Source organism: Phaethon lepturus, unplaced genomic scaffold (genome assembly GCF_000687285.1).
Source record: "Phaethon lepturus isolate BGI_N335 unplaced genomic scaffold, ASM68728v1 scaffold3936, whole genome shotgun sequence".
Lineage (NCBI taxonomy): Eukaryota > Metazoa > Chordata > Aves > Phaethontiformes > Phaethontidae > Phaethon > Phaethon lepturus.
This window is the reverse complement of record NW_010548132.1, coordinates 8480-21922: the sequence shown is the minus strand read 5'-3', so window position 1 is coordinate 21922 and position 13443 is coordinate 8480. Positions and strand designations below refer to the sequence as shown.

The 13443-nt window shown below is 40.6% G+C and overlaps 1 protein-coding gene across 1 annotated transcript in view; it reads left to right on the top strand.

Moving 5' to 3' along the window:
* The window catches only part of LOC104622923 (integrator complex subunit 9-like), a gene marked incomplete at its 5' end in the record, with an annotated part of 19202 nt that extends 6827 nt beyond the window's left edge, over positions 1–12375 (top strand). The window contains 3 exons of the mRNA XM_010289850.1: positions 5046–5217; positions 10553–10677; positions 12121–12375. Coding sequence (XP_010288152.1) covers positions 5046–5217; positions 10553–10677; positions 12121–12375 — 552 coding nt within the window. The remainder of the gene's footprint in view (positions 1–5045; positions 5218–10552; positions 10678–12120) is intronic.
* Positions 12376–13443: the final 1068 nt, after the last annotated feature.

Below are 13443 nucleotides of genomic sequence, written 5' to 3'. Positions count from 1 at the left end.
AGGAATGCAGGCTAAAGTGCTTCAGGATGGATTTGGACATCAATTCCCACTAAAGTTAATATGAATGAAGTGTCCAGATTCTTGCACAAGCTTTTGAAGTCTCGTCTGCAGCCTCTTAGTGGTGCACAAGCTAAAAGAGCCTCTTTTTAAAGGCATTTCTCTGTGATCGATGGGGTAAGAGTTGCTGTGACTCTGTTGGAGGGAGTTCGGATCCAGAGCAGGACTGCTCTACATTCCTGCCGGTGATTTCTCAGGAGGAAAACAGGGGAAGAGGAGTGGAGAAACAGTCAGTCAGAGAAGGGATGGATCGCTCTGTGGATGGCTCTCCCCTACGCTTAAACAAAAGTGGCAATTCAGTTTTTCACCAGCAGCTGTTGTGATGGGGAAGAGAGGAGAAGGAGCTGAAACTGAAGTAGCATTGGAAGCTTCTGCAAAGTTGAAAACTGGAGTTGCCAAATGCTTGTGAATATAGCAGGCTGGCTGAGGGAGGTGGTCACTTTCCCTTCCGAGGCACTGTGCCAGTTATATTCTAGGATCAGCTGTCTGAATAGGCTTAGATTTAAGCTCCACAATGCGTAGCTTAAATGCTGTGGAGCATAAATCAGTAATTTGTTTTGTTTAGTTATTCTGGTATTCCAGAACCAACTGGTGGTATTTTACCAAATTCCTTGAGCAGGTGGGAACATCCCATCCTAACACAGCCACAGCTGAGGAATTAGCCATCTCCCTGACCATTTTAACAGGAACCATGGATTGTATACTCCGCACCATCCCTTTTGTGAGGCAGAGACTTTCTAAATTAATAGTTGAATTGTTCTAGCAAGACAAAATGAGAAGCTCAGGCTCCTTTTCCTTTTTGCTTGATCTTTACGTATCTGATTTCAGGCTATAAGATAAGTGAATCCAAATGTCTGCAACAGAAAAATTTGAGAGGTAATTTATATTGACCAGTATTTGGTAGTGGAGGAAGAATTTGCATTTACTGTCCTCTTATTAAGGGTTCTGTTAGCAACAGCTAAGAGAAATGGCTACAAAAAGCCTCTTTTTCTGACTCAAAAAATAGCCAAGGTGGGAGTAATATTGGTTCTTTGGTCTTAAATGCTAGCATTTGTTGTCTTCGTGTTTGATTCCCTCCTCCATATACCGGTTCCTGTGTAACACATTCAAAGCAATAAATACCTGGAATCAGGTGATCGTATAGTATTATGTTTTGTCTTATAGTATTGTATAGAATTAGGCCCCTGTTAGCGTTGGTCTTACACAGGGAATGAGAGAGGTGAAGTAATAAATGCATCACTCATTCACTGATAAGAACCACATCTGTTAAAAATTCTGAATACAGAACACATGCTCACACAAACACGGAGTAAACAGCAGTGTATTTTGGCTCACTTCAATAAAGGGTACACAAAGGCTCTGGAGATTTATCCTGTTTATAGAAGCAGTTGCTGACCCTGTAAATCAAGTCTACCACTTTAAAGGGAAGCATAACCGTTTGGGATTTAAAAAAAACACAGCTCTCCTCAGTCTCGGTTCAGTGCTTTACCATCCTCTATCTCTTAAGCTTTCAGTCAATAACGGTTCTTTCTGAGAAAGATGCTCCGAAAGTTGCTTCAGGTTTCCAGAAATCAGTCTCATTTTGAAAATACTGGTTGGCCAAATGCCAGGCATTGGTTTTGGCACGGACTTGGTACAGGTTGGAGATCTGAACATGACACAGCAATGACTGTTGCGCTTATACAGCCCATCTCATCTGTAGATATAAAAGACCTGTACAAATCATGACAAAGCTAGTCCCCTTAATGATGGGGACAGACTTTTTAGTAGGGCCTGTAGTGGCAGGACAAGGGGTAACGGTTGTAAACTAAAAGAGGGGAGATTCAGACTAGATGAAAGGAAGAAATTTTTCACACTGAGGGTGGTGAACCCCTGGCCCAGGTCACCCAGAGAGGTGGTGGATGCCCCATCCCTGGAAACACCCCAGGTCAGGCTGGACGGGGCTGTGAGCAACCTGCTCTGGGTGAAGATGTCCCTGCTCACTGCAGGGCTGGGACTAGAGGCCTCTAACGGTCCCTTCCCACCCAAACCCTGCTGTGATTCTATGATTTGTGAAATTTTGTTGGACTCGTATTACAAGTTCAGCTCCATATATTTTTGATTGCGTAATTAGAAAAGTCTTTGCTCTAGTCACTAAAATCTACCAGCTGCTTTATCACTGGAGTGAATAGAATGTCTCTAAACTCGTTTTTGTAGCCTTTCTCCCCTGCTATTCTCACCTAGCTGTGAGAATCAGAGATCGTGACCTAAGGCATGGAGCTTTGGTAGACTTACAATAAAAGATCTCCCAAGATTGAAAAAAAGGTGAAAAAAAAATCATCACACCTCAGGAAATGTTGCTGAAAATTCAACATGTGTCCCTTTTCCCTCCTGAGTTAGCACCCCAGTTAGAAGCAGTGCACCCCAGCATTATGCTAGATGGTTAGTTTAAATAAAAAAATAATTAAAAAGAACAACACACACAAAACCAAAGGTCCTGAAAATTGGATTAGAAATCCCGTGTCTCTCTACAAAGTAATAAGAAGGGATTTGAAGCTGCCATAATGCTTTGAAGAGAATACAGCTTTTATGTTTATAAACAGCAAACATTTGTATAGGTATAGCAGTGAAATAAATAGGCTGTTGAGAATGCTTTTGCACATTGAGTGCTGCTCTCACATCTTAGCAAAGATTTGAATGCTACTGTACACAAATATATATAATCCTAAGGCTTTGAAACAGGATGCTGGAAGAAGAGTTTGTGATTTTCAGAAATGTGTTACATAAATGCTAGCTGTAGAACTATCTCTCACTTAGCTATCTGCTGGTCCCTGACAAAGTTTTGCCCTGGAATGTCACATATCCCATTTAATATTTGAAGTAGAAATTTTCCCCTTCTAACAGTTTACCCAGTTGAAACCACTTTTGCAACTTCAGTTTTGAGGCTTTTGGCTTCCCTCAAAAACAGAAGAGAAAAACTTCATGGGGCCATTTCCTACCCGTTCTTTTAAATGCCAATATTTTATGGGATCAAATTTGTTTTGCCCATTGTCTGCTAAACTGCAGTTTTTATTACTGAAGCTAAGTTTAACTTCTAAATATTGCACTCCAGATGTATTAATCAGAAATCTTCACCAGTCTTAATTGCAGAATGTTTTCAAGATTCAGTGCATATTAACTGCCAGAGCAGTTATTGCATGTTTTTTCCAGATTTCCCTCTTGAAGATTAAAGAGGAATTTGCTATTACTAGTAAGCTGCAGTAAGTGTAGTGCCCTAGCAACTTCCTCCATGGTCCAAGGATCCACATGGAGTTAATGGGCTGTGTCCACCTACAGTTTCCATCTTACATCAAACCCCAATCCCATTCCATTCCAGCCATCCAGGTATTGAGCAGCAGTTCTAGACAAGACATGCTGGAAGTCAAATGCAAAATCACACAAAATATTTGCTATTAGGGACTTGTAGGAGACCAAGCTCAAGGAAGCAAAGGAGAAAGAGAGAAATACTGCACCTGTGTGCAGCCAGCTTTCTTTTACTGAAAGGGTACTGAGGGTAGGTTTGTACATTGTCTGTTCTAGAACCAAAGCATATCTTTAGATGGTGACAGCTAGCTGAGTAGGGTGGATGCTTTTGTTCAGTGATGCTAAATTCAATTAAGAACCTAATTGTGTAATAATCTTAAGTTCTGAAGTGCTTTGTGGTGCATAAGTTGTTAAGAGTCTTGAAGCAGCATCAGAATTCTCAGCTTTCTGTTCATTTCCAGGTAGGCACACTGGAGTTAGATCTAGAGGAGCATCCTGAGTGGCAGAGTTTTCTGCTAGAAAGGCACGATGCACACATCGTGTTATGACATGTAGTGAAGAGCATGCTGTTTGCTAATTAGTCGTGTCATCTGGGGTTCCACAGCACAACAGCTGTAGAAATATGTTGCTGAACCCTGCACATGTGAATTCTGTATTTTGAGCAATGTTGTCATGCCTGGCAGCAGACAGCAAAGTATGGAGACATCTTTGATAAACAGTCCCACCTCCTTTAAAAAATGGATGACAATGGAAGTACCGTTCCCCTCTTTCACACTGTTTATTTCCATGTATGTTCTTAGTTGTTCAGTGTGTGATTCCATTGTGTTAAATTGCATACTTTTTAAGAAAACTGTATTTACAGTTGTTTTCAGGCTGGGGATGGAAGCATATACCTGCCGAGAAAATTCTTGCAAAATACTGCATGAAAGCGCTTAGCAGACTAGTCTATTACATTGCTTTTTAAGTTGAACCTTGCTTTGCAAATTAGAAAACAATGGCGGGACAAATAAAGCAAAATTCTTCTTCAGAAAGTGCCATGATAAATAAACTGCCCCATCTTAGTAAAGACATCTGTTCCACGTACATAGCTGGTTATGCTCTGTTTGCCAGCTCTAGTGACAGGTACTTATTGCTCTCAGTTCACTGTTATTACTAGTTTCAGCGATAGTTAAGGAAGGGCAAGTCAGTCTGTTCTTTCATGTTTTTTCAGAAGACCTGACTTTGTGCGAACCCGTTTTACCAATGAAACTCGTAGCAACATACTGCTGAAGGCAAAGTTGCCTGGTACTACTGTGATGCAAGAAAACCAGGTTAAACATCAGTGCCCAGAGCTCTTGGTAGACATGGCAAGTAGGAAGAAGTAACTTATTTTGAATTTGGCAGCTGAACACTCTGTCCACTCCAGGAAACTCTTAAGCAGGGAGTGGTTGCAGAGTTTGCTCTCCGTTACCATCCTGCTGGTACCAAAGAAATGAGAGTGAGGACTTGGAGGCACCTGGCCCCATGCTCTGACTTCCTTTTCATAACATTTAGGACAGTCATGACGAAATTTGTTGGAAAATCTAGAGGATATGCAGGAAGAGACTCTGTGATGAGTTAGAAATAAACTGTAGAATATTTATAATCTCATGTAAATAAACACACTGAACTACAGAGCACAGAGACATGAAAAGTTTGTAATGTCTGGATTTTTGTTTATATTTTAGCTCATTCAGACAAACAAATTGAAACATTATCCCAGCATCCATGGAGACTTCAGCAATGACTTCAAGCAGCCATGTGTTGTGTTCACTGGACATCCCTCTCTTAGATTTGGAGATGTGGTTCACTTCATGGAGTTATGGGGAAAATCTAGCTTGAACACTGTTATATTCACAGGTAAGTAAAATGCAGATATCAGTATCAAATTAACAACAGGTTGTGCACTCTGGTTAAGTGTGGCCACATCCTAGGGACTTTACTCATTTGTTCTGGGGCAGAAGTTTCTGACTTCAGTAGGAGCTCATCTAAATTAAGACCCCAGGATTGACTGCAGGGACAAATGTAATTATTGTGCCATTTAATTCATTTTAGTCCTGCAGAGCCAACCTTTGCCATGCACAGTCCGTTCCTGCCATTTCTAAGCAAAATCTTTGTTATGCACAGCAGTAAAATGCCTACAGGAAATTAATTTTTGGATTAAAAGCAGCTGGCTGCAAGTTAAACCCAGGCAAGACCTAATTGATGCTGGCCAGAAAGGAGAAATACTTCTTCTCCATATTCCACTGGAATCACAAACCTTTCCTCATCCCTTCTGCCCTTTCGTCAAAACCTCAGGCAACCAGACAGTCTGTTTCTAAAGATGTTTCTGTCATCTCTGCTGTTTCAGAAGTATGCACCCCAAACAGACCTGGCAGTAGTGATCTATGCCATTGCTGCTTCTTGACTGAGCTTTTTTCCCAGACGCTTTTTGGTTGACAGACATTTGTATCTGAAGCTGAAGGTACAGCTCTGGCTAATACCCTGGGGAGCTGTTTCCTTTCTCAGTGACTCAGACTGCCCAGGAGCACAACAGGTCTTTTAAGTTCCTTCACTTCTCCCAGTCTGCCTCTAGTGCTGACCCTACTTATAATGGATTTAATGAATCAAGCCCTCTCCACCTCAGAATGAGCTGTGGTCTGAGACCCACGGGGCAGCTGCATCCTGGGACCATGCCAATCATTAACAGCAAGACAAAGGATTTAAGAGAGAACATGAATCTTTTGTGAAATCTAGCAAAGGGGATTTCTTCCAGAGTTTGATTTCCTTTTAAAATACTTCAAGGCCTTCCCTCCAACTGACGTTCTGTCCAGGTGCCTCGTCTTTATACCTGAGGTGTCATCCAAACAGAACCCTACAGTGAGCACTCTTCAGATCTGGGAAGGGAAATAATCCTTTAGGCCATTGCTACTGATTTTATCTATAATGAACTCTGGTATAATTGGGAGATGTGTTATATATAACAGCCAGATAAAAAAGATGTAGATTTTGAACTAGGACAAAGTGATTAGAAATGGGGAGGAGAATACTGAATAATTGAGCAGACCTACTCCCATAGGAAAGGTGTGATGAAGTCCCACTGTTAAGCTTATTTTCCTCCTCTTTTTAGTGAATAGGACTGCTGGAAAGCACATAACCTCCTAAAGCAAAGAGGATTGGGAAAGGCTTATTTCCTTCCATCTTTTTTTTTTTAGCTGCAAACTTAAGGCTACTGATGAGCAAGTCCCTTTGACTCTTTCACAATATTGGTACCAAAAAGTGTCATGGTATCATGATACCATTAAACTAATTCGGAAAGATTTGAAGAAGTGTGTAATTAGCCCTATTGCAAGGGGAGGGGAGATACAAGAGCGTTCCTGCTCCTGCTGAGCAGATAAGACACTTAAATCTAAACTGTGTTTATGCTGGGAAGTGGTGCATGGTATCACAGCACTAACGTCATAGCTGCTACAGTACCCATCACTCCTGACCTTTAAGATAGTCTCAGCAGCTATGCCCTAATTACAGTAATTGGTAAAATTGCGATATAGATATGCATTATCTTGGCAATAGTGAATTCTGCTCCAGTTGGGACTTAAATTAAAACCAGCATGTATACACCCTCTGCTGGGTTGTGCAGAGGAAATCAGTGGCGTTAATCATGTTCTGAATGTGCTACCCACCATCAGCAAGGGTGTCAGAAACTGGCCTTTAATGGCGAGAACTCTTTACACTGTGCCTTCTTGTAGGGAGAGGCAATTGACCTTTCGGTATTAAAATGTAATCCTTCTGTGAAGTGAGGAAAAAGAGCAATCTTCTATTAGAGCATGGCCCTGGCAAGTTGTTAAGGCACCTGAATGATGGTCATAACAACCTGTGGATACATTAGGTCATGATCTTTGAGATTCATTCCCAGTTTATACTTCAAATGAAGCTATGAAACTCCAGTTGAGATCTTCTTCAGTTGTAGTGACCTTGGAGTGCACAGTGATTCCAGGCGCTTGTGGCAGTTTGTTTCCTAAATTTGTCTATCCGTAGCTTTTGGACTGCGATTTCTGTCTGTGTCTGTAGGCATATCCACTCAGCAGGACATTCCTACTTCCTTATGACTGTCTCAGCTGGAACAAAGACATCTTTGTCTACAGAAATTCCTAGTGGATTAAATTCTTCCGTTCTTAGTAACTCCAGTGCAAATCTGAAGCACCTCCACTGATGCCCAGGATTTTTATTATTTAATTATCTAGCTTCTCCTGTTTTGAGATAAAATCTCCTGTAGTTATGAAAGAAATTTGGTCCATTGAAACAAAGTATGTGATAGCAGATGATGTTCTAGCTTTTCCTGTGAAAGACTCCTAGTTTCTAGTAATTAGGACCTTTAGACTGCAGACTGCGCAGTCTTGTTAATGATGACACTGCTTGCTCAGTCCACAGGAGCTAGGTAGTCTCCACCTTTCCTATTTGTAATGTAAAAAAAAACTACAAGAGAATATAGACTAAAACAGCGGCTGCAGCCAACAGACAGGACCCCAGCTGTGAGTGAGCTGTAGTGCTGCTCTGCTTGCTTGTGTCGTCTGCCAATGTTACCGCTGAAGCAAGTATTGAATAGAGTATTGATTAAAAATATTGAATACCACTAAGCTACAAAGAGATTGTAGAAGAAAACTTCTTGCTCTCTTTCTGATAGCAACAACGCTTTAAAAACTAACTCCCTAGGAGATCTTAAAAACAGCTCATGCATGCCATGTTAGTGCAGTACGGTAGAGGATTTTATAACTCAGTGTCACACAGTAGTAAATCAGATGTCTTGGGGGAAAAGCTGAAGACCTGTAATTCTGTCAGAAAAAGTCAATATGTGTCCTTGACTGTCACTGTCTTCCATCAGATGGGTGGCTTCTGGTTTTTTAGTAGTTTCAAAACAGCTATTCCTGTATGTCCCATGCGTTCACTGTGAGACTAGCTCAAGTTATGTTTTTCACATGTTCGAAACCTTCAAAGTCCTCTGTTAGAATTCTTTCATTAGGATTTCTCACTTTTGCAAGGCTACTTACATTCTTACTAGTTATTCAGAGAGACAATAGACTGGATGCCATTTTGGATTCTTAGATCAAAAAATCCACATCTGTAGATTATCTGAGCCTACTGATTCAAAAATACGTAGTCTGAATAGGTGCTGCCTCATGGCATTCTCAGGTACAAGCAGTCAAACTTCTGTGTCTCGTCCACAACACCAGATGGGATGGAAAAGCTCTCTGCTGATAACTTTTTAAACTTACTATTTGCAATTTCATTGTACATCTCTAGCAGACAACCTGTGCCTGACTTAAGTTTTCTGCTTTTCCCCAATGAGTTTTAAAATGTCTTCTGATTTAACCCTAATTGACCACTGATCATTCTTTAACTAGCTACCTTCTCAGTATTCTTCAACTTCTATTCATTGCTATTAAACTTAACTGCCATTAATTCCCATTTTTTACATTGATATTTTTAGGCTTTGTTTCATTGCCACTAACACATCTGCTTTTAACTAGCATGGCTTTTTGCCCAGTATAATTTTTATTTCATGTTTGTGGCTTTTTGGGCATCTAGTAAGATGTTCTTGTACAACTATCATTTTTTGTTAATATTTCTCACTTTGATGTTCCCAGGCAGTTATTCTGACAACTGCTTTAAACTTGGGAAAATTATCCCTTTGACAGTTCCAAACATATGTATCATTGGCTGATGCTATATTGTGTTCTCAAAGGGTAAATATAACCACATCATGATCACTGATACTTAGCCAGCAGCAGATTTTTAGGCTAGCAATTAACTTGTCTTCATCAGTAGAATGAGGCCCAGTATCAAGTGTCAGATGGTGTGCTGGATTCTGAACTTCCTGTGGTAAAGTTTTAAGGACTTCTTTTCTTGCTGTCTACATGAGAAATCCAGCCAGTGCTCTCCTCAGGGTGATGTAAGAACATAGAAGATGGCTGTCTAAATCTAGACTGAAGTTTCTGTATTTAAATGTCCTTTCTGGATTTAAGTTTCATCGCCTGAGCAGATACCAGAGAAATACCTCATACCGTTTCCTAGCAAGGCTTGGTGGTTCACAGCTGCACTTCACTCTGCAGGTTGTCCTTTGAGGCCCTGTGGTTCAGAATAGTCTGGCAGATAGGTCTTTCATGCATCCCCATCTCTTTTTCTCATTCTGCACTTACCAGACTAATGCCAGTTTTTCGTTTTTCTAGCATTCCCTTTATGCGATCTATCCCACAATTATCAGGGAGATAGTGATGGCATAAGGTTTTCCACATCATTAGTTGGTAGCCCCCAGAATGAAGTGGCTACATGTACACTGTGTCATCTATGAGACCTCTGTTTTTCGTTCACCAAAAATGGTATTTTTCTGTAGTATTTTCAATGTTGTATTACTCTGTGTGAGTAAAAGCCCATTCAGTGCATGACTTTTCCCTGGCAAACCTCTAATCTGATTTTTAAAAGTCAGTAATAAGAATACAGAGGGAAGTTGAGGCTTGCTATGTCTAATAAAGACACCAACTAATAAAGTTGTCACAGCCCATCTCTCCTGGATAGCCCTTACCGCAGACAACCTTCAGTTCATACTGGCCTGAACTGGTGCCATCACTGTAAAAAGCCCAACTGCCTGTCCCGTCAACGGGAGGGCTCCCTGCAGGTCCTCTTGGGTTACAGTCAAATTTGGACCCTTGTTTTTCCACCAGTCTAACCCTCGCATTTAGATTAAAAAATAAAAGTCTATATAAAAATACTGTAAGGAAAAAGAGGAGTTGGGAGGTAAGGTGTTTGCAGCAGAAGACATTGATACAGTTTTATCAAGATACGATCTTCATGCTACGTTTTTGTCATAGTGAAAAACAAGCTCACGTTTGGGTTATACCTTATGATACCAAAAATTTGATTAAAAAGAAGAAATTATGTTTTTGTCTTGATTAAATTTGTTATAAAAATCATGCAATAATGTGTTCAAATGAAATACTATTGCTCTGTTGCTTGATTGAAGTAAGACTAATTGTGGGCATAATTTTCATCACATTAACTGAAAATAATGGGTGGGGGAAGGAAGAAGAGAAGAGAAATTTGTAACAGAATTAACATTGCTGAACAACAGCTTGTCTCGACTAGAATGTGGAATCAGAGAGGAACTGGTCCATCTTTGTTCTTAATAAGCATTCAGTGTTTTCAACGTTTGTCTTTTCAGAACCAGATTTCTCTTATCTGGATGCCCTGGCTCCTTATCAACCTTTGGCGATGAAATGTGTTTACTGTCCCATTGACACAAGACTGAATTTTATTCAGGTGTCTAAGTTACTCAAAGAAGTCCAGGTAATGAATTTCTATTGTCTTTTCTTATGTTTCTTCACACACTTTAAATAAATAGGTTGATTGTGAACAACTGTTATGTTAAGAGCAAAATCAAGACAACACCCAGATTCCTTTTTATCATGAGAGAGCACACAGCACTGAGCTCTCCTTTATCATCCTGCTCCAAAATGAACACGGAATGACTGCCAATCTCTGCACAGAGTGGCTGGAAGATTCTTAAAAGCTTAAAGTGCAAGCATATGGCATGTACAATCCTTTCCTCCTTTTTAGGTGTATGTAGTCATAACCACTTTTTTCAGTTTGTGTAAATAAGCCTGGATCTGTCTAATACAGTCTTAATGTACAGGTACCAAGTGCTGAGTATCCTCAGCGCCCTCAGGTTTAAACAACTCCTCTGCTCTTTATCCTGGATTTGATACTTGCTTTGGTCCTGGCACTGCTGTTCTGGAGTTCAATTCTCACGTTTCTTCCAAATCCACTGCTTTCCTTACTCTATTTGCAAAATCCAGACGACTTCTGTCGAGGAAGAAGGGCAGAGCATTCATGTAGTCTCTGCTTTCCCCCTTTGACTCTTTTTGGCTTTAGGGGTCTCTCCTTGTCCATCCAATTTGTTTCTACTGAAATTTGCTTTCTGGCTCATTATGTAATTAAAATAATACCCTTTTTTTTCCTGGCTGAACTTTTCCCTTTGATCTATCTTCAACTTGTTGAACACAAAAATACATATTCTTCCAAACCTCTTAACAATGTCGGGATCATTTTATCTCATTGTTCTGTGACCTAGCTTGTCACCGCACAACGGATAGCAATTGCCATTGCCTGTTTTTCTGACAAGCGTCATCTTCCATGTTACTACTGAAGTATAACGCTGTTTCCAAAACAGTTTGCAGAAACGCTATCTTGTCCTTTGGCTTCCTTAAATCCTGCAGTGATCCTTGTGGCAGCCAGCCTGTTTGTGCTTTGTTAATATATTGCTGACAGGTCAGGAAGACTCAGAGTTGCTTATTTTGCTGATGTTTTTTCAGCCTTGCATACTGATACGTCTGCCTCACTCCATGTCATTTTGTGATAGTCTCCACCACTGCTGTCATTTGCTTCCAATTTAGATGACAAGGGTTTGGAAGAAAAAGCTGTTGAATATTCTTCCTTTTTCTCTCCTTATGGCAGCTAACGTGACTGCTGGTATTGAAGTAGTGATTAAAGACACAAATTTAGGCCCTGTTACTCTGGGCACTGTTGTGCACAAAGCAAAGACTGCCTTGAACAGTTTGTTCCAATACCGACTGGATCTTCTGGACTGCATCTTTTGCATGTTGTTTTCATACAAATAAATTAGCTTGCTAACAACAATCTGCAAACCTCCTTATGGCAATGATTACTGTTATGGGGCAGCGCACAGGAATAAACCAAACATTTTTGTAAGTCACAGTTCTTCTTTTCCAGCCTCTCCACGTAGTTTGCCCGGAGCAATACACTCAGCCACCACCCACCCAGTCTCACCGCACAGATCTGATGATAGACTGCCAGCCTCCGCCAATGTCCTACCGCAGAGCAGAGGTGCTGACTCTTCCCTACAAGCGGCGCTATGAGAAGATCGAAATCATGCCAGAAGTGAGTAACAAAAGTGAGGAAAAAGATGGTGGCTTCTTGCTCATACAGCCATATTCAAGCTACTGCTTCAGTAGCCTCTTTGACTAAAGATACCTTGTGGCTGTGATTTACTATTGATTATGATCATGTGAAGCACTTTCTATCAAATGGAGGGCTAAGAATGAAGCATTTCAGAGGGAGAATTTCGCTATGTAAACTAATAGGAATTGAAAAAAAACATTGTGGGCAAGCAAAAAATATGTTCAGGTTAATTGTCCTTCACAAGGGTAGATCGCATCCCAAAATATAGAACAAAAGGCAATCTCTGCTACCTGTGAGGCAAGCCAGTCATCTCCAGTTTAAGTATGAGTAAGTGGAGGCACTGCAGTTTGAATTAGTGGCCCAGGGTCATGGAAAGGATCCAGAGAATCTGGGCCTTAGTAGCCAGGAGTTGTCTTTCTCCTTCCCCAACTGTACCTGCTGTGAGAAATACCCTTTCCCTTGAGGAGCAGTATTCAGTCATATGTTAAAGGCATAGCAGTGAAATGGCTCATTTGTGTTACAACACTTATTGAATAAAAGGTTAATTCCTACAGACTGCTGAAGTCCAACAGGTTAATGGGTTGCTTCTGGCCATCTATATAGTGGACCAAATCTATATTGTGCCCACAACATCTATTAATAATTTATTAATGCCATAAATCAAATATTAATTTACCCATTGTACAAAGAGTGACCCGTATTCTAACAGACATGATCTTAAAATATTTTTTTGACAATCCAATCAGCACAAATGTATCCTTGGATCAGAGATGACAGTGGCTTTTTACACGCAGGTGTTATTGCCCTTTGGAAACTGTTAAGTATGTGAGTCTACTTTTCATCAGAGAGTACAGGGAGGAAGTACCCTTAGTTAAGCCAGACATGGAGTACAGAAGTGGTACCCATGTAATAAAAGCCCTCAGCCAGTCCACAACACCCATTCCTACCATTTCATGTGTGTCTACGTTGTGCATCAGTTCTGTTGGGAGCCTGCCCAGCCACCTAGGTAGAGGACTGCCAGAGACAAGGAGGGATTTTTTAGAAAATATACTTGCATGCAACTCCATTGTATATTTAATTGTTTTGGAAATTTGCATCTTTATTGGATCCTGTTAAACCTAACGCTAGTAAAAC